This window comes from Piliocolobus tephrosceles, chromosome 2 (assembly GCF_002776525.5).
Source record: "Piliocolobus tephrosceles isolate RC106 chromosome 2, ASM277652v3, whole genome shotgun sequence".
NCBI lineage: Eukaryota > Metazoa > Chordata > Mammalia > Primates > Cercopithecidae > Piliocolobus > Piliocolobus tephrosceles.
This window is the reverse complement of record NC_045435.1, coordinates 140,709,314-140,731,648: the sequence shown is the minus strand read 5'-3', so window position 1 is coordinate 140,731,648 and position 22,335 is coordinate 140,709,314. Positions and strand designations below refer to the sequence as shown.

At 39.0% G+C, this 22,335-nt stretch overlaps 1 protein-coding gene across 5 annotated transcripts in view; it reads right to left on the bottom strand.

The window, feature by feature from the left end:
• Positions 1–22,335, bottom strand: part of NEK10 (NIMA related kinase 10) — a 272,215-nt gene that overhangs the window by 51,808 nt on the left and 198,072 nt on the right. For 3 of the 5 annotated variants that reach the window (XM_023207271.2, XM_023207273.1, XM_023207274.1), the window contains 5 exons: positions 13,292–13,475; positions 13,120–13,206; positions 10,197–10,251; positions 1,160–1,197; positions 920–1,060 (listed from right to left, as the gene is read on the bottom strand). In XM_023207271.2, the coding sequence (XP_023063039.1) occupies positions 920–1,060; positions 1,160–1,197; positions 10,197–10,251; positions 13,120–13,206; positions 13,292–13,475 (505 nt within the window). The remainder of the gene's footprint in view (positions 1–919; positions 1,061–1,159; positions 1,198–10,196; positions 10,252–13,119; positions 13,207–13,291; positions 13,476–22,335) is intronic. The other 2 variants (XM_031935258.1, XM_031935259.1) reach the window with 1 other exon arrangement.

Genomic DNA, 22,335 nt, shown 5'->3' with positions numbered 1-22,335 from the left:
TATGTTCAAGAGTTGCACACTCACACACATGATAAAAGCATAATCATTAAACTTTTTTCTGAATTGTCTAGGTTTAGCTAATAATTTTAATGTTACTGATGGACTTCGGTCCTCTAACAAAAATTAGAAACATTAATTAATACATTCTTCCCAAACCTTTATTATAAACTTTTATGTTTAAGTATCTATAATTTTTCAATTATTAGGGAAACAATGTGATGTCATTTTAATCGTGGGTGGATCACCTGAGGTCAAGAGTTCAAGGCCAGCCTGGCCAACATGGTGAAACCCCATCTATACTAAAAACACAAAAATATCCAGGCATGGTGGCAGGCACCTGTAATCCCAGCTACTCAGGAGGCTGAGTTAGGAGAATCGCTTGAACCTGGGAGGTGGAGGTTGCAGTGAGCCGAGATCGTGCCACTGTACTCCAGCCTGGGTGACAGAGTGAGATTCTGTCTCAAAAAAAAAAAAAAAAGAAAGAAACATAAATAAGTAAAAAATCATTATTTGTGTAAGGGTATAGGAGATAGAAAAAATATATGACTTACTCTCTTCATTCTACATGTATCATGTAGGTGTAGAGTTTACAGAAATACCTTTGTAAAACATGGTTACTATTTTTTGTTTGTAGGTATGTTCTTGAAGCATCAGTAGGTCAACTGGCTAACATTCCCACCATGGCAGAAATGCAAATTTTGGAAAAAACAGCCTATAATATTTCAATCAACAGTGAACACAGAAGGCATTTTGTTATCATCAAATCAACAAACTAATAATGGTGAACAAACAAGGCAGAATTCTCCTGCTGTTTGTATCAAAATTACCACCCAATCATTGTTCAGACATCTCAGGTCCAACTATAATTCTGCATTTCCCCATTATGTGCTTTACATCAATGTGATCTAGTAAGTACTACCATGGTCTTTGAGATTTCGAAGAATCACAGCAGGAAGGCTATGGGACTGCCACCCTGTCACTAACTCGGCCTCTAGTTCCTTAATGTGGGCCCTGAGCATGAGGGGTGGCACTTTCAGAAGCAGGTCAAGAGGCAGCAAAGCTGAAGAAATAAAAGGGGGAAAGATATGAAACTGTAACATAAATTACATTGAATTTTAGAGAGTTGTGTTTGATTTTATTGCTACCGACACGAAGTTACCTGGTCTTGGTCTTGATCCTGTTCCTCCAGTGAAGTCCCTGAAAATAGAATTACATGCCATTAGAATGACTTGCTCAACTTGGATTTGACAAACTAAGAGCCTACATCTTGCTATGGTCTACATTATAAAGATTAATAAAGATTATTTTCCCTCAAGATGCTCTCAAGAGTTTAATTAAGAGGGAAATAAATATATCACAACACACAGTACAATTGACATTCTACTGACAAATGGCAGAATCACCCCACCACAGTCGTTTTTCAGGCTCTAAGTATGACTAAGAACCTAAATCGTACGATCCTGAATAATTTTCTTGTTATACTTAAACTGGAAATACGATTTTGCACTAAAAGGATATAAGATTTAAAATGTTATATACAATATTTTGTATGATTTGTTCCTGCTCTATTAAAACAAAACAAAACAAAAAAAAACACCTTATACCTCTTCCTATAAAATGTTTTTTGCATTGATAATAACTATATTTCCTAAAGTTGTCAGTGTTATTAACATCCCTTGTTTGCCTTGGAGGTGGCCTTAGACCCTACCAGGGATATCTGTAAATCACCTTCAGCCTTTTTTTTCACTGTATCCTAGAACCAATTTTTTTTTTTTTTTTTTTTTTTTTTTGAGACGACTCTCGCTCTATAATCCAGGCTGGAGCACAGTGGCGTGATCTCAGCTCATTGAAATCTCCACCTCCTGGGTTCACGCCATTCTCCCGCCTCAGCCTCCCAAGTAGGTGGGACTACAGGCACCCGCCACCATGCCCGGCTAACTTTTTTGTACTTTTAGTAAAGACGGGGTTTCACCATGTTAGCCAGGATGGCCTTGATTTCCTGACCTCGTGATCCACCCACCTCGGCCTCCCAAAGTGCTGGGATTACAGGTGTGAACCACCATGCCCAGCCTAGAACCAATGTTTTAATAGTTTTCTGGAATGAAATAAGAAACATCTGTGCCCTGACAAGTTGTAAGAATCATTCTTAAACTTAATGCAATCCAACAAAAAAGGCACATGATAGGTATTTGTTAAGTAGGAATAAATACAGGAATTTAAATACAAGTAAACATGGCTGATAAGTCTCTTGTCCCAACCCTTTTGTTTTAATCATAGATTTTTTGATACATGCATGTGACACCTACCTGTGTTATTAAGTGTAACAAAATTGGCACTCATTTACCTACCATCCAATTTAAGCATGAGAATAATACCAAAATCTTTGTATCCACTTATGAATTTCTTCTCTGTTCCTTTCCATTCCCTCTTGATCCTCACCAGGGTAGCACTCTCTTGATCCCATAATATATTCTGTTCCATTCTGAGCTCAAGGTTCCAGAGCCTTGAAAAGTAAATGGAACCTGCCAGCCTTTAACAGTTTATATACTTTCCCTAACCCTGAGATAAGCAGCATGTTTAAAAAAAGAAATGAAGCTGATCCTGCCCTCAGAAAGTTTGAAAAGAGACATGATCACAGCAGTGCCCATGTGTAGGCAGAACAACCTCAGGGCTGAGCTGAGAAGCAGAACATCTGTTCCAGCTCCTCGTATGCCTGCACAAATGCCATATCCCAGCAAACACTTTCCGAATAACTTTGCCCCTTAGTCTTTTAGATGAGGCTAGCACTGTCTAATAGAAACCGATTGTAAGCATCAAACATAATTTTAAGTTTTCTGGTAGACAAATTTTTAAAAAAGTAAAAAGAATATAGTGAAATAAATCTATTTTATTTAATAAAAATATCCAAAATATTATTTCAACACATAAAAATTGAGATATCTTATTATTTTACATCTTAATTAATATTAAATGAAATTTAAAATTCAGTCCCTCAGTTGCACTGGCCACATTTCAGCTGCTCAAGAGTCACATGTGCCTAGTGGCCTCCATACTTAACAATGTGGTCCAGGCCCTTCCTTATGTGTTGGTCATTGTCTTCATACACTTACTACATTCATGCCATGTAGCTGCTAAACCTGCAATACCTCCTGAATCCCACTCTCTTAAAAAGTGAATACAAATGCAACTTGAGGCAAACTTGTATCCATCAGGTTATTCATGTTCTTGAAAAGCTGATAATCACTCACATGATGAGTTTGCAAGATGACTGTTCCAGATGTCCTGAAGAATCTAACATTTCAAACATTTTTACATATTAGCAAATGCTATGCATAATATGTGCTAGTGAGATATGTGACATAGAACACCCTGACAATGCTGAGTTGCTGCCACCTCTGCTATTTCTTGATATAATTTTAAATTACTCTTTAATAAACTTTAGGGAATCTTTAAAAAGAACCATTACACATTCATTCATTCATTCGAGAAATATTTATTCAGTGCCCACAATGTATAGCCACCATGTCCGACACTGGAGATGGGATGCGAAAATAAATAGTTTCCACAGTCTTGGGACTTAAAAGATTGCATAGAGATAGCAGAAAATAAATGTCAATTTCTCTGGAAATTATATCACTAACCGCAAGAAAATATAGTCATCTGAAATTTCAAAATAGAACAGACTCATTGTGACCAGAAGTGACAGCTTTTAACTATGCAATTGTTGGGTTCACAGAGGGACAAACGATTGAAATTACACAGAGCCTGGGGGAAGACCGCCTCTAGATTGAACCACATTGAATGTTTATGCCCAACAGAGCATTATGGCTACAGAGGGTGGTGTCCCCATAGTATCACAAGCTGAAAAATACACCAAAGTGGTTTCACACAGAGAACATTCCAGAAATAGTTTCGGTGAAGAGGCTTAATATATTATAGTTTGTGTTCTCTGAAAATTTTGAAATGGGCATTGACCAACAGCAATTCAGGCTGATGGAAGAATTTCAGAAAAATAGAAGGCTGAAAGAATTCTAAAAGGCCATCCCTTCCAGCTCTCTTCAGACCTAGTATGACCTCATCTGGAATTAATAAGGCAAAAGAGAAACTGAAGTGCTGAAAATGAGTGTTAGCCTACAACTTCCACCCCAAAACACTAACAGATAAAGTGAATAATCCAGGAAGTAGCTTTGTAATTTTTTAAATAGACTTTTCACTGAATTAAGTCAAGAGCAAGGTGAATTATTTGGATATTTATTTTGCCAGCAGAGTCCTGGCCAAGAAGATGAAGCCCTAAAATTTCATCTCTCATAAGAATTCCTTGAAATATGTATCTGAACAAAGAAAACATTTTCACATGCATTATAAGTGTATTCCATCATTTAATTCAATTGTGAAAAGTATCAATACTATTTGATATTGATAAAAATAATTAAACCTTATGAAATGAGAGGTTTGGCTTACAATAGTAAAGTAATGCCTTCTGAAACGACTGCAACCACACCATGTGAGCTAATGAGCATTTTATAGCTGAAGCTCTCTTTCAGGCAGTGACATTCATACACACATCCTGTGTGAATAAGCGACATTATGTAGCTTTGAGTTCTCCTTTTATCTATAATGTTAATAGAGTTGGTATCATGACAACAAAGTAGTATAATGCTCCTGTGCCTATCCCCTTGTACCCGAATAACATATCTCATAACAAACGAGCAATAAACCAGGAAAATATAGAACTATCACAGAAAAGAAACAAAGTGGTCTTACTATGCGTTTTTTTGTTTGTTTTTGTTAAGACTGCTGGAATGTGACATTGGCAGATGGGCCAGGTTGATTCTAGAAAGGAGTAATCATGCAGTATTTATTCCTCCAAAGTAAAACCAGATACAGATTATGAAAAAGATGGAGGGAGAAGAGCTACAAGTAAAAATAAGCAAGACTTCTGCTTTTAGGAGGCAAGATCCACAGGTCCTGAAAACACACAAGGTCTTTCCAGTCACAAGTATGATGCTGAATGGTCACAAACCTCCACAATCATATAAAGACTTAGAGGCCTGGCATGGTGGCTCATGCCTGTAATCCTACCATTTTGGAAGGCCCAGGTGGGTGGATCACCTCAAGTCAGGAGTTCGAGACCAGCCTGGTCAACATGGCGAAACCCCATCTCTACTAAAAATTCAAAAATTAGCTGGGTGTGGTGGCAGGCGCCTATAATCCCAGCTACTAGGGAGGTTGGGGCAGGAGAACTGCTTGAACCCAGCAGGCGGAGGTTGCAGTGAGCTGAGATGGCGCACTGCACTCCAGCTAGGGCGAAAGAGCAAAACTCCGTCTCAAAAAAAAAAAAAAAAAAAAAAGACTTAGACTTACGAGCACACTGTCAAATACAATTATGCATACACTGACGAATCAAAAAAGTTGTGAACCATAGGCATCTTTGATACCACAAACATCCAGTGTCTCAAACCAGCCTGCCAACTATATCCTGTTGCCTTGGCAACAGGAGGCAAGCAGACATGCAGAAATCTTGTTGCCTGAGCAACAGGATCCCTTTAAAAAAAAATGTGCCTTAAGCTGTGGCTATGGCAAAGGCTATCAGTAGGCAAGATTTCAGTCCTTGGTAATGAGATAAAAAATTTACACTAAGATAACAATCATTCATCTATTAATCAGTATCTGTAGGTTGGTACCTATGTGCAATACACTGTGCCCTGGAGAAGGCAAAGATGAATTAGGTATAGTTTGGCACATACCCGGCACACAGTAATAAATATCCATCAATTAAATAAATGAATGAAGGTTCTTAAGATGGTTGTAAAACAATGACTAAACTTTACTAGGACCTGAGCATATGTGATAAAGAGGCTGAAGCCCCCATGAGCATTATCAAGTTCCACTACAGAGAATGTTTTATTTATAAGTTGAAATAACATGCTATGACTTGCTGGATTAGAATCCTCAATGTGCATATACTAGGTCAGCCTATGAAACCCGCATAAAAACTGGTAAAAGTCAAGCAGATTCTTAATGCCTTCCTAGCAAATAGTAATAGATATAAAAGATTTCATTTCAAATTTGAAAATGATTAAAGTTGGAAATTTCAAAGAAATTGGGGCTTATTCCTCTCATGATCTTGCCATTAACTATATTCCTCAAAAAAAGTTTTATCAACTAATGATGGCTTAGATTCCCAGGTGCCTTCCAGTTCTAATATTATTCTCCAGTCTTGAGAATTCAAAACGTCTCTAAGGAGGCAGGGGCTATCCCTCCTAGTTCCATTTGCTCATGTTTTATCCATTTGTCTGGATCATTTGCCCAAAAGCATATCCTAAGTTATTAGGGAGTTATGTTAGTTCTTCAGCAGGCAATTGGTTTAAATCTGGCTCCTGATATCTGATATCTGACCAAAGTTAAGAATTTACGCTTAAGCTTTCTCTTAGTACCATTAATATTTAGCCAGGGCCATATCTGACTTCTATATTTTGGAGGCTTTGGTCAGAACACGTATGTCCTTCCCTGTGACTTCTCTCATTGGGCCTTTTTAAAGAGCCAGTAAGGGTCCCCAAGTGGGAGAGCAGCCCAGGGTCTCCTTGTAATTGTTATACCATTTTACACATGGCACAGAATAGGAAACAAACAAACAAAGAAAAAAACAGAAAACCCTCTACTGGCTGGATTTTCAATTTATTTTTATTCTATTATGTAGCTTTGCTATCTCCTTTTATATTCAAACTTCTTATTTAGCTTCTAAATATTTTGCAGGATGGGTTCACATTTCACATTAATAAACAAAGAAACCCAGAAAAATCCTAAACAAATTAGACTGCAGATAACTTTAGCTTTATTTAATGTTCTTTAAAGAATTATAAATACATTTTGGTATTATCTCCTTTTAATTCAGAGAAGCCCCGGGGATTACCTGGGAGGGAGTTAAAAGTTATTAATTTTCTCTCCTCTTATTTGGCATAAATCAAAGGCTGTCTTTTATCATTTATTTTCTTCTGAAGTCTGCCCTTGTCTTTCCATTTCACTGTGAGCTCCCTGAAGGAAGAGAGCTTGTCTTAAACAAACCTGTGTTTCCTGGTAGCATGTCACACTGTATTACCACATTTCATGGCACAATTTTGCGAATGTTGCTTTAGGTCAGGTCCTGTTCACCTTGGAACACACTTTCCAAAACATCAACTTCAATGTATGGGCCACTTTCCATATCCATCTGTTGACTTGGTCATAACCCCAAGTTAAAGCTTGTTCTATATCCCTGTTTCAATGATCTTCAGATTAAACTTTGCCTTTCTGCTGATTCTAGCTTACCCAATTTGTTTTAAAGCATTTAGTTAACGACTAACTTTTTAAAAACCATCTCAAGCTCTAAAAGATATAGACCATATTGGGTTTTTGTTTGTTTTTGAAGGGGTGGACATCAATCAATTTGTGCAAATAAGACAATTTTCCATGGATCCTTTCAAAAAAAGAGTAGAACTATTTTCGACAGGGCCAAGATACCTACATTCATCTGATTGGAAATTTTCATTTTAATATAAAATTCACTTAATTAGGAGTACAACATATGTCATAATTTACATTTGAACTAAAATACTTGCTTTGTTAGTGATAGAAAGTCAGTAAGTGGGGAATGTTGGGTACTAGCAAGCCCTAAACATCCTTTGGAAGATCTTCTAACTCAGATCTCCAGTCCCCACAAACACCCATTGTGGTTCTCTTTGGCATTTTGGACTACTTTTCTTTCCCCTGCCCTCCCCATTACTTCTGACCATGACTGCTTTGCACTTTGGCCCACTAAAGAACGCCATGAGGTCTTACAGGGTTTTCTCGAATATCTTTCTGACAGATCACACCCCCTATCAATAAGTTTTTCTTGGGTTTTTATTCCCAGAAACACTGGGAAAAAGTTAGGAAATTAAAAGGCTCCATCCTACCTCCTCCTGGTCTTCATTTGAAGAAGATAAATGTATCAGTGATACACCTTTGGCTAAACAAGAAAAGGATTTGTCTATAGGAACCCTCCTTTGTCACCTAACTGAATTCCCCAGGAATTTGCTGAGCAGGTTCTTCTGAACTTCATTTACATTATGCTATTCCCAGCACCCTAAAACCCAGAGATCGATCCAGATGGTTCCATTGAGGCTGCCCAGCACTAACACCTGCTCCCTTCAGCAAGCACCCCTGATGGACTAGTGAAGGATCTCAGCTCTCCTCAAGGCAGTAAGCAGGCACCTGAGCCCAGCCAGGTCAATCTGGCTCTCTCTCTCTCAGGATTTTGAATCCTAAGAAAGGTGACATGAGAATGGAATAAACAAGCTGGGAGTTCATTTATCCCAGAGTTCTCCTGCCCTTACAAGCCTCCCAAAAATGTCTCCTTTGTAGACTTCAGGGACTGAACTGGCTCGTATGCCTTCCCAAGCTTGATCCTCCAGAGTCTAAATTACACAAGCCCCGTAACACCTTCTAAAGAAACCCCAATCACATAAGTTAGCTAGAGTCAGGCTCCTTTGCTTGTATCCAAAAAGCCATGCCTGCTAGAGCACATCGCAGCCTTAGCGTTTTATCACACAGATGCTGCCACCTCCTGAGTGGGAGTCATCTCACAGCTCTGAAGACCCCCGCCTGGCATCACCACTTATATGTGGCCCAATCTCAACAGGTGCCCCAGCCTCAGAGCAGTCTGGCAGTCCTTCCTCCATTCTCTGCTCAGTTCTTATCTCAACATTGGCTGCTCCTAGCTGAATATACTCCTCAAATCTAGACAGTCCTGTCATCTGTGGCCTAGAATATCATCTAATACATAGAAACCAGCTGGGCACAGTGGCGAATGCCTGTAATCCCAGCACTTTGGGAGTCTAAGGTGGGTGGATCACCTAAGGTCAGGAGTTCGAGACCAGCCTGGGCAACATGGTGAAACCCCATCTCTCCTAAAAATACAAAAATTAGCCAGGCATGGTGGCAGGCACCTGTAATCTCAGCTACTCAGGAGGCGGCGGCAGGAGACTCACTTGAACCCAGAAGGCAGAGGTTGCAGTGAGCTGAGATCATGCCACTGCACTCCAGCCTGGGCTACAGAGCGAGATTTTATCTTAATAATAATAATATACAGAAACCATAAAGTATATTCTTCCTTAATCTCCCTTTCTCTATTTCTCTAGCTTAATTTTATCTTCACCTCCCTTTCTTCAGACACAAAGAAGGAGTTGCCACTCATCTTCTCCAGGCCCACTGCTCTGGTTGTGGTCTATGCTGCAACTGTACACTGTCAGTTATCTCTTTTCCTCTCTAATCTCTCCTCTCCATTGATCTCTTCTCCTTCCTCTGTCCCAAATGCCCTGAGTTCATCCTGATTCTAAGAGGTCCTTTTCCATCAAACATTCCCCACCAGCTCACTCTCCCAGCTCATTTTCTCAACTTCTTAAATGCCTCCTATGTCTGCCTCTGGAACATGGCAATCAAGTTTCTGCTCCCTCTGATCTCACCCAGTGCCAGTGAAGGGGCTCCCATGAAGGTCAGGAGAACTTGCAGAAGGCTCAATCTAATAGTTTTGTTTCAGTCCCTAATCTAAGAAACAACTGTCACTGACACAGCGAGCTGTCCTAAAATAACAATTTTCCTTTGCTTTTAAAAGAGAATCTCCCAAACATATTCCACCTTCCCTTGCAACTAGCTGTGGTCATATGAGGAAGTTCTGGCCAATGATATGTGATCAGAAGTGATGAGCATAACATCTGGGTCATATCCTTAGAAGAAAGAGGGGTGCCTCTACTTCCCCTGTCTTCTTCTTGCTGGCTTGGAGGTAGGATGTGGTCTCGTAAGTCATATTGGTCAAAAAGATGAAATCTATACCCTGGAGATATGGAAGAACAAGATAGAAGACCAGGGCTCCACATGACCTCATGGAGCACAGCTGCCCTACCCCCGCTGGCCCACCCTGGAGCTCAGAGAGGCTAACTGATTTGCTCAAGGTCACGAAGCTAGAAAAAGACAGAACTAGACTAAGGCCCAAGTCCAAGATCAGCACCTGTTTCAGTATGCTACTCGGTGAACTATAAACGGTTCTGGGCAAGTAAGCTCTAACTCCTTCTATTTCCACAGGCACATGGAAACTTCTGGCTATCAGGTTTCAATTCAGCCATCAATAACTCAGCTCTGCAAAATCAAAAAATATTTCTAGGAGCTCAATTTGTACCTACCTTGTTTGGGATTGTCTTTCTCCGCCTGAAGCACTAAAACTTCTCTTTAAAATGTCTGAGATGAGGAAATAGAAATAAGTTTACATTATTTACTCTGCAAATCTTTTGTTTTTTAAGTTTTAATAAAACAATGCTGAACAACAAATGCTGGTGAAGATGCAGAGAAAAGGGAACTCATACACTGTTGGTGGGACTGTAAATTAGTGTAGCCATTACGGAAAACAGTATAAAGGTTCTCGGCCGGGCGTGGTGGCTCACACCTGTAATCCCAGCACTTTGGGAGGCCGAGGTGGGTGAATCACGAGGTCAAGAGAGCGAAACCATCCTGGCCAACATGGTGAAACCCTGTCTCTACTAAAAAGTACAAAAATTAGCTGGGTGTGGTGGAGCATGCCTGTAGTCCCAGCTACTCAGGAGGCTAAGGCAGGAGAATCACTTGAACCGAGGAGGCGGAGGTTGCAGTGAGCCAAGTTGCACCACTGCACTCCAGCCTGGTGACAGAGCGAGACTCCATATCAAATAAATAAATAAATAAAGATTCTCTTGATAAAACTAAAAATGGAATTTCTACATGATCCAGCAATCCCACTACTGGTATATATCCAAAAGAAGGGAAGTTAGTATATCAAAAAGATATCCCCACTCTCGTGTTTATTGCAGCACTACTCACAACAGCCAGGATATGAAATCAAACTCAGTACCCATCAGCAGATGAATGGATAAAGAAAATGTTTAACAATAATTTATTGAATATTTAATAGCTAGAAGGGGACATTTGAAATGTTTCCAACATAAATAAATGATAAATGTTTGAGGTGATCAATATCTGAATTACCCACACAATGTGTAATTTGATGACTACACATTGTACGCATATATCAAAATATCACAAGTATCTGAATAGGAACAAATATTATATATCCAAAAAATTTAAATAAGTTTTTTATAAAATTCAAAATAATAAAGAACATATATATTCCATGAATGGCTTTGTCTATAAACACTCTCATTGTTCTAAGGTCAAACTTTTCTCTGTAAATGGCAGGTAGGAAATATTCTAGGCTTTGCAAGCCATACTATGTCTGTCACAACTGAATTCTGCTGCCACCGTAGCATGAAAGTGGTCAAACAACATTCAAGAAACAAATATGGCTTTATTCATGGCAAAACACAGTATCAACAAAAAACAATGCTGAATTGCTGTTACCTGAGCAATTGTACATACTGTAAAAATTGTCTTTGATTATGAAAACATGAGCTAAAATATGTTACAAATTGTCATTTGTTTGTCAGGTTTGTTTAAGGGCGTTTTTTCTAAAGCAAATGTCTAAACAAACAAAAACAACCCTGTTATTAATATCTAACAAAACACAATAAAATGTCATGCAATAAAATGTCATAACCATCCTTGCCAAGTTACCACATGCAAATTTAAGAGTCAAGTATCTTTTTCCTACCTCCCCACTAACCCTCCCACCATTGCTGCCAGCTATATAGAACACTGAACTTATCTCAAAACAGTCAGTAATACATTTCGTCTGGAATTTGTTATATATGTTTATATGCATAAATATTTTTCCCATATGAGCTTCATGTTTTCCCAATCGCAAATTAATACACCTAGAAGGCAGGGATTTACAGAGAAAATAGAAAATAGGACAGAATATTGAAAACTGGGGTTGTCCCAGAAAATCTGGAACATCTAGTCATCATTTCAATGGACCAATTAAGTTTGGAAAGGACAAAGAATGTAGCTAAATCCTTAGGGTTCTACTTTGATCCTTAGAGAGGTTATTTTAAATGTTCTTTTATGAGATTTTCATAGTATAGTCACTGAGGAGAGAAAATTATTTTCACTTAATTTATTTCAGAATATTTCTATCTACAGTTTTTAACATTTTATCAAGTTACTCTTTTTTTTTCCTTTTTTTTTTTTTTTTTTTTTTTTTTGAGATGAAGTCTTTCTGTGTCACCCAGGCTGGAGTGCAGTGGTGCCATCTCATCTCCGCTGACTGCAAGTTCCGGCTCCCGGGTTCACGCCATTCTTCTGCCTCAGCTTCCCGAGTAGCTGGGACTACAGGTGCCCACCGTCACGCCCGGCTAATTTTTCTATTTTTAGTAGGGACAGGGTTTCACTGTGTTAGCCAGGATGGTCTCCATCTCCTGACCTTGTGATCCACCCGCCTCAGCCTCCAAAGTGCTGGGATTACAGGCGTGAGCCACCACGCCCGGTCTCAACTTACTCTTTTCAAAAAAAATTGTTTATCTTCATTTTCCATTTTAACTTCTCTTTCAGTTTCAGGTTTGTTGAGTATGTTTGATTCTATCTCTCTTTATAATCTTTAAATTTTATCTAAATATACCTTTTCCTTTTCTTTCCCATATCCCAGTATGACTATTTTTTTTACTGTTTTAAATTAAGTCAAGATTAACATTATGAACTGAATTTATATGTCACATGTTTTATAACTCTAAAAACATTTCTTTTGTTTTATTGTTTTAAATGTAACACAGGCCTTTAGATTTATATAAATAAAATTGTACAAAAATTAGTCTATACCAAGACCAATTTCTTCTACAGACTTTGAATTCCTCTAACCAACAGGCTCGTAAAAGGTCATGTCCATTACTCCCGTGGTTATTTGGCTGTCTCCAAGATATTTTGATTCTCTAGTTAGAACCTGCATTTGCTGGTAGAAATAATAAAACTATTCATTTGACAGCTGAGAAAATATAAAACCACTGTGCTGGCTAACCTTTGGGCTCTGTCAGAGAGACAGACACATCTGTCCTAATTAGCACTGTACCTGAAAAACAAACCACTGGGTTATGTATATGGTGATATTTCCTTGACTCAAGTATGATTTCCAAATCACTGTCTTCTGGAATCCCGCAAATGGCAAATTGATAAAAGAAAGCTTACTGAATGTAGATTCTTTCAGAGGGCTTGAACTGGAGCTGCTGGAGTTATCCGAAATGTCCAATTCATCATCTAGCTCTGAATATATATCTGCACATTAATTAAAAACAATAAAAACGCAAATGAGTCTTGAAACAGGAATGCATTTATGCTTACACGCTGCCACTAGCAGTACCTTTCTCAGTATTTTCCAGGTTGAAGTTATCATCTGACAGGATTTCGTCACAGGCCCTGTCTCCGTCTTTACCATAGGAGGCCTGGAAGCCTTCAGGGGGCAGGTCTGCACTTTCTGAAAGTTCACTTTTCAGGCTGGCTGCCCCACTGCTGCTGCTACTCAAGCTTGCCTTCTCAAAGGTCTCCTGGAAAGAGAAATTCAGTTTTTCATAGCCTGTTTCTCCATCCTTCCTTCTATAGGACCTAAATCTTGTTAGAACATATATTAACTGCTTCAAATATCGATATAAATGTTTGATGCAGAAGCAGCATCAGTAGTTCCACCTACACACCTGTTTCACAATCTGCTCAGTCCATAAATACAGAAAGATGCAAGTCTATAAGCTACATTGGATCAAAAAGGAGGGAGGTGGCAAGAGTGCTCAGTAGAAAAGGCCCATACAACCAAGTTGTGGGGGGGAAATGTACTTCTAAGAAATAGACTGTATCAATTTAGGAGAAATTTCTCTCCTTTAAGTTTTTTCAAAAATATTTGCTATCAAATCCTCTCAGTACCATAGCAAATAAGCAAGGCTTATTCTCTTCAAAACTCCAGGAAAATTAGTAGCAGACAAAGCCAGGCCATGGAGAGTGAGAGGCAAGGTCTTTCAAAAAAAAGAAGGGCTATAGAGAACAGAACTTACAAACCACCTGGCTTGAACACTCCCTGTAGAACTAGCCACAGCATCCTCCCGAGTCCTCCAAAACAGATGGATGCATTTCCATTATGATAGCACTACAAAGTCATCAATCTGGTTGTGTAATTCCACATTTCCCTAAATAATAGCATTAGAAAACGCAAAAATTGTGTCTCAAGGGTCAATAAAAATAATTAATTAATGCCACTAAAGCTGAAAGTTTTCGTTTTTCTAACAAAAAGACCGTGTGGAAGGAATGACTATGAATCAGTAAAAAATACCACTTGTTTCTTACCCAAGCAACTCTAAAACCTAAGACGTTCATTGTGAGGGACTATTTGCAGCAAGTGTGAAGAGCCTTCTTAGGCTGTGGGGCTAAACAGTGCTGACAAAGCAAAGCTACAGAACAGGTAAACAAAAAGACAAAGAAAGGCCATGATGGAAGAAAGGACAACAGGCAGAGAGTGTGAGAAGATAGAAAAAGGTGCATTTATTGAAGGGGAAAGAATTCCCTCTATGAATTGCATACAAGATGATTTAGTGACAAATTACCTAGCACTTCTTGACTAAAAGGTCCCAATGATGCCCATTTGAGAGACAGACTTATTTTATTTCAGATTTACGTGTTTATTTTTTTCCTACAGTTAAAATGACACAGCTTCAAGGCATAGGTTTCTAAAAACTCCGTAATAATAGAATTTGCGGATGAAGTAAACCTAAGTTCTTAGGGATAACTAGAGTCAGAAGTAAACTTCTAAAAGCTTCCATATGTTTATGTTCTGTAGGTAAGATGAAAAGATTTAAAAAATATTAAAAACATTTGTGCATTGCAAACTGTCTAATCAATTGCTGTTTAAACTTTCTTTTCCCTGAGATTCTTTTCAGTGATTCTTCAAAGTTTCACCAAGCTGCTTGTTTTGTTGAAGTTAATTTGCAGGTGAAGGAGTATTTTAACTTTGATTTTCCATAATTAGTACATCAAATGTTCAAAGGTGGTTTTATGACTCTGAGTTGCTAATTTCTGCTTCTGAGGTCCACCCTGGTTGGCTAACTTACAACCTGAGATGGGAAATGCTTTGGTCACTCTCCGGCAAAAGATATGCTCTACTCAGAAATTTTTCCAATGCCTAAGGCTAGTATGGGGCTTCTAAGGCCAGCCTCAGCTCTACCACACTCAAGCCCTGATACCAAATCCAGGAGCTCTTTCTAAGGCTCAAAACTTTATTGCAAAACCAGCTCAACTTCTTCCATGCCTTCCTCTTTTCTTGGTCCCAAACCACAAAACCCTTCTTCCTCTAACTATCCTCAACTGAAGTCATTAGAAATTTGCATAGAAATAAAAACCCAATTCACTTTTCCTTTTTATGACCTTTTTTATTCGAAGTAAATCATCTTCTACCCTATCCTGAAGACCACAACGGGCATCTGCAACTTTTTAAGGGCTTTACACCCAAGATATGTCAATGTTACCAAGGCTAAAAAAGATGAAGGAGAATTTTTGAGTTGAGAAAAGTTTTTATTCTGTCGATGCAATTAAGATGCTGGAATTCGAATATCTCTAAAACTAGCAAAACTTTAACAAAGGCTTCATTTATCTTAAGAACAGTCATGGATAAAACATCAGAGGAAAACATTTTTCTTTGAACATATGAAGAGTCAGGAGAAGCTGGAGTCCCCGCTGAAAAAGGCAATTCGAGACTTAAGGAGACTGGACTTGCAACCAAAACCCAAGAACCAATGGGGTCATAAATCAATAGTCACTTGTAACTGCCAAAATTTCATGCATAGGTAATAGACTGTTTGCATAAATGCTGATAAAGGGAAATTTACAATCTGAGAGAGATGCTTTTTCAGACTCTGTATGCATAAAAATATGATAATATAGAATGGATAGTTTTGATTTAAAATTTATATTTCTAGACAGGGCGTGGTGGCTCACGCTTGTAATCCCAGCACTTTGGGAGGCCAAGGCAGGTGGATCACGAGGTCAGGAGATCAAGACTATCCTGGCTAACATGGTGAAACCCTGTCTCCACTAAAAAATACAAAAAAAATTAGCCAGGCATGGTGGTGGGCACCTGTAGTCCCAGCTACTCGGGAGGTTGAAGCAGGAGAATGGAGTGAACCCAGGAGGCAGAGCTTGCAGTGAGCCGAGATTGTGCCACTGCACTCCCACCTGGGTGACAGAGGAAGACTCTGTCTCAAAAAAAAAATAAAAATTTAAATTTAAAAAAATTATTTTTCTATAACAATCCCTTGCAGTAGTTTTTGCTTCAAAAAACTTGATATAATTTTTGACCTTGCCATAAACCATATGCCACACATTTTCCCTACTGTGATTTCTGGAGTTTTTCATTGTGAGTATTTGAGTATCCATCTCTTTATAAAATTGTTCCTTGAAGAACTGGGGGCACTTTAGTCCCTTTTAAATCCTTCAGTGCTTTGCACAATGCCTTACACATTGTAAAGGCTCAATAAATAGTTGAGCAATTAAGTTGTCCTCAGAAGACACATCCAGCAAGTACATTAAGCTATTAAAGGGATTTAGGCAAGAAAAAAGATAAAGCTTTTGGGGACAGAATTTGGCTGCTATCATCTTTTTCACTTTCTAATTACTAAGATTTTTCAAGGAGTAGGAGAGGGAGTTAACTAGATATTTTTGGCATCTGCATGCATCTGTCCTAGGAATGGATAGACACATTCTGGATATCAATACGGCAGCAAGGAGAATACAACGCAAATCAGACAATAAAATTATCACTGATATGGAAATCAGCACCATTACAGAAGATGCTTCCTGTTACCACGTTAGTATAGGCACAATTATGTTGAGCTCGATTTTGCGCATTATAATGTAATATTTTTATGTGTGCAGCAGATCATAATACAATTTCAGTTGAATAGCAATTCGAACAGTAACAGACTGACATTACCCAAATTAACTGCTACAGTAGGAAAATTAAGGGCACCTATTTTATTAAAATCAGTGCAATTTTTAAAATTGCCAGAATGTTAGTTTTAGAAGAAGAGAAAGAAAATCAAGAAATAAATGTAAAGCATAACACCAGTTACATCCTATAGATGCTTTACTGTAGAACTCCAAAAAATGCACTATTTCTTTGTGTTCTGAAATGTTCATATTCTATTAGGTATATTTTTACCCAGTTTCTTCCATCTGTTTTGTCAGTAAACTATACCCTTAAATATCTCAATTTAGTGCTACCAGGTGCTTGAAATTCATCCAGTTGAGGTGATCTTTTATCAGTGGCCCACCACCTTCTATGGTTTTCATGGATGATTGCACAAAGAAAATTCAAACTAGGAGACAGGCCATTGACTGCATACTATTGTAAATAAACTTAGTCCCTACATTTTAAGATATATTTTTAAAAATGAGTCAGCGTGGTCAGATGATTAAGGAACCTTGTGGACTAGACCATAGCTGAGTGAAATGTTCACTTTAGTGGTGAGACAGGAACCTTTTCTCCAGGCTTCCCTACGGAAGACTTGGCTTTGCCACATCAGAGAGGTGGGCTGATAAAATAAGCCTGGTCTCCACTCCCAACTCAGTGGTAGACGGAAATCTTTCAATCTTTGATCCTGAAAGTTAGTTTTGTTTATTTTTTTAGAAATAAGGTCTCATTATGCTGCCCAGGCTGGTCTCTAACTTCTGGGTTTAAGGGATCATCCTGCCTCAGTCTTCGGAGTAGATGGAAATACAGAGGCACAGCACTGTGTCCAGCTTTCCCAGAATGGTTTGGATGATAACATCGTCTACTTTCATCAAGGAATCTTGAAGAATTTCCCTTCCCCCATTCTCCACATACAGTTAAGAGAGCAACAGTTAAACCAGAAAAACTGGTGTTTTGGGACCCTAAAAATAACTAATTTATATGGATTATATAATAAAGAAAATATTCTTTTTAGGTTGGATCTTATTTATTTTGAACTTCTTAAATATTTATACAAAGCTAAAAATGTTATTGTCATGACATAATTATCTCATTATTATGATACTATCTTAATTAGAACTTCTTAAAAGCACTATTAATGAATTAGGGAATTAAATAAATAAACTAAATAAATTAGGGAATAAATTGGTCATTACAATTCAATCTAAAAATCCAGTATCAAATTTATTATGGCTAAAAATGTTTCACTGTTTACCCATAACTAACCTAGTACTGTATCAGAAATGAAAGGATTTTCTATCACTTTTAACTCAAATACAGGTTTTCTACAACGAATAATACTAACAAAGAGGAGAAGAAAAGCAATGTCATAATCTGAAATTATCATATGTTAAGAATACAAAAGATCTGGTCCATCACAACAATACTGACCACCATGTTTTTCCAAGACGGCAGACTGACATGCCAATAGAACTAAATGTATATACGAATATATTCAAAAGCATTACAAATGAGGCCAGAATCAGGTAATTCTACTTAACATTTAAAAGAAACAATGGGGACTGGGAGTGGTGGTTCACACTTGTAATCCTAGCACTTCAGGAGGCTGAAGCAGACAGATCACTTGAGGTCAGGAGTTTGAGACCAGCCTGGCCAACAAGGTGAAACCTGGTCTCTACTAAAAATACAAAAATGTGCCAGACATGGTGGCAGGCACCTGTAATCCCAGGTACTCCAGAGGCTGAGGCATGAGAATTGCTTAAACCTGGAAGGCGGAGGTTGCAGTGAGCTGAGATCCTACTACTGCATTCCAGCCTGAGCAATAGAGCAAGACTGTGTCTCAAGAAAAACAAAAGAGGCCGGGCGCAGTGGCTCATCACGCCTGTAATCCCAGAACTTTGGGAGGTTGAGGCGGGTGGATCACGAGGTCAGGAGACTGAGACTGTCCTGGCTAACACGGTGAAACCCCATCTCTACTAAAAACACAGAAAATTAGCCGGGCGTGGTGGCGGGCCCCTGTAGTCCCAGCTACTCCGGAGGCTGAGGCAGGAGAATGGCGTGAACCTGGGAACCGGAGCTTGCAGTGAGCTGAGATCGCGCCACTGCACTCCAGCCTGGGCTAAGAAAAAGAAAAAAGAAAGAAACAATGGGCCAGGCATGGTGGCTCATACCTGTAATCCCAGCACTTCGGGAGGCCAAAAGTGGACCAATCATTTGAGGTCAGGAGTTTGAGACCAGCTGGCCAAATGGTGAAACCCAGTCTCTACTAAAAATATAAAAATTAGACAGGCATGGTGGTGGGTGCCTGTAATCTCAGCTATTCAGGAGGCTGAAGCAAGAGAACTGCTTGAACCTGGGAGGTGGAGGTTGCAGTGAGCCAAGATCACTCCATCCTGGGTGACACAGTGAGACTGTCTCAAAAAAAAAAAAAAAAGAAAAGAAAAAAAGAAAAGAAAAGAAAGAAAGAAGGGAAGGGAAGGGGAAGAAGAGAAACAATGTACAGAGAGCAATCAAGTGGGCGGGTTTTAAGAAATGTTTTGTTTCTCAAAAAAAAAAGCCATTGAAATTTACCAATGCTTAAGGAATTAAAGAGTATGGAATTAGACATTAGTGATTATCGACAGGAATGAAACGCACAAATTAGAACCTCACTGATTGTTTCATTTTTAACAGCTACATAAGGAAAGGTCTAGTTCTTGTTAAACTGCACCTTTTGCACATGTTGTCAAAATTCCAAACTGATTAATTGCCAGTAGAGAAAGAATTAAAAGTCAAGAAAAAGAGTCAACATTGTCTTCTCCCTGGCCCACTGCAATCTCTTTTATTTATTTATTTATTTTTGAGACGGAGTCTCGCTCTGTGGCCCAGGCTGGAGTGCAGTGGCGCCATCTCCGCTCACTGCAAGCTCCGCCTCCCAGGTTCACGCCCTTCTCCTGCCACAGCCTCCAGAGTAGCTGGGACTACAGGCGCTCGCCACCATGCCCAGCTAATTCTTTGTATTTTTAGTAGAGATAAGGTTTCACCATGTTAGCCAGGATGGTCTCAATCTCCTGACCTCATGATCCGCCCGCCTCGGCCTCCCAAAGTGCTTCATTCTTGGCTCTCAGTGGTTTATTCCCACTCAGCAGCCAGCTATATCATTTTAAAGCCTAGTGGTGCCCCCTTGGCTTGCTCAGAACTCACATCACTCAGGTGCATGCCAGGGAATATGGCACTTGCATCTCCAACTGTCTCTCCCTGCTTCACTGCACTCTGGATACACAGGCCTCCTTGCTGTTCCCTGAGCTTGGCAGGCTCACTCCCTCCCACCTCAGGATCTTTGGGCATGCTGCTCTTTCTGCTACCAATGTTCTGCCTTCCCATATTTGCAGAGCTCATCCCTTTAATGTACAGTTATCCCTTGAACAACATGAGGGTGAGAGACACCAATGTCCCATGCAGTCAAAAATCTAAGTATAACTTTTAACTTTCCAAAAACTGCTGAATAGAAGCATTACCAATAACAAACAGTTAATACAATTGGTATGTCACATGGTAAATATAGTTTCTCTTCGTTGTGATTTTCTTATTAACTTTTTTTTTTTTTTTTTTTGAGACAGAGTCTTGCTCTGTCGCCCAGGCTGGAGTGCAGTGGCACAAACTCGACTCACTGCAAGCTCCACCTCCCAGATTCACGCCATTCTCTAGCCTCAGCCTCCTGAGTAGCTGGGACTACAGGTGCCCGCCATCACACCCGGCTAATTTTTTTTTTTTTTTTTTTTTTTTTTGTATTTTTTAGTAGAGACAGGGTTTCACCGTGTTAGCCAGGATGGTCTCGATCTCCTAACCTCATGATCCGCCTGCCTCGGCCTCCCAAAGTGCTGGGATTATAGGCGTAAGCCACCACGCCCAGCCTCTTAATAACATTTTCTTTTTTCCAGTTTGTTATTAAGAAAATCACAAAGAAGAGAAACTATATTTACTATTCATTAAGTAGAAGTGGATCATCATAAAGGTCTTCATCTTTGTCATCTTCACATTGAGTAGGCTGAAGACAAGGAAGAGGAAAAGGAGGGGTTGGTTTTGCTGTCTCAGGAGTGGCAAAGGCAGAAGAAAATTCATGTATAAGTGGATTCATGCAGTTCAAACCCATGTTGTTTAAAGGTCAACTGTATTCAAGTCCCTGCCCAAATGTCATGTAATTATAAAGCCCTTCACTGACATGCCTATTAAAGAGCTTCTGCACAGCAAAAGAAACTACCATTAGAGTGAACAGGCAACCTATAGAATGGGAGAAAATTTTTGCAATCTACTCATCTGACAAAGGGCTAATAACCACAACCTACAAAGAACTCAAACAAATTTGCAAGAAAAAAACAACCCCATCAAAAAGTGGGCAAAGAATATGATATGAACAGACACTTCTCAAAAGAACACATTTATGCAGCCAACAGACACATGAAAAAATGCTCATCATCACTCACCATCAGAGAAATGCAAATCAAAACCACAATGAGATACCATCTCACACCAGTTAGAATGGTGATCATTAAAAAGTCAGGAAACAACAGGTGCTGGAGAGGATATGGAGAAATAGGAACACTTTTACACTGCTGGTGGGACTGTAAACTAGTTCAGCCATTTTGGAAGACAGTGTGGCGATTCCTCAAGGATCTAGAACTAGAAATACCATTTGACCCAGCCATCCCATTACTGGGTATATACCCAAAGGATTATAAATCATGCTGCTATAAAGACACATGCATATGTATGTTTATTGTGGCACTATGCACAATAGCAAAGACTTGGAACCAACCCAGATATCCATCAATGATAGACTGGATTAAGAAAATGTGGCTCACATACACCATGGAATACTATGCAGCCATAAAAAAGGATGAATTCATGTCCTTTGTAGGGACATGGATGCAGCTGGAAACCATCATTCTCAGCAAACTATCGCAAGGACAGAAAACCAAACACCGCATGTTCTCACTCATATGTGGGAACTGAACAATGAGAACACTTGGACACAGGAAGGGCAACATCACACACTGGGGCCTGTCTTGGTGTGGGGGGACCAGGAGGGATAGAATTAGGAGATATACCTAATGTAAACGATGAATTAATGGGTGCAGCACACCAACAAGGCACATGTATACATATGTAACAAACCTGCACATTGTACACATGTACCCTAGAATATAAAGTATAATAACAATAATAATAAAAGCCTGTCTCCCTATGTCTACAATCACTTTCTGTTACCTTGTCGTCTTTTTTTTTTTTTTTTGCTCATAGCACTTAAATATAGTTTTATTTATCTATTATTTGTCTTCCCTCACTATGAAGGAGGGAGTCTGTGGCTAGGAGAATACTAGAATAGGTCCCAGGAAAGAACAAATGCTTAATAAATTTTGTTGAATAAGTAAAAAAAAAGACTGTTTTTTTTTTTTTTTTTTTTTTTTTTTTTTTTT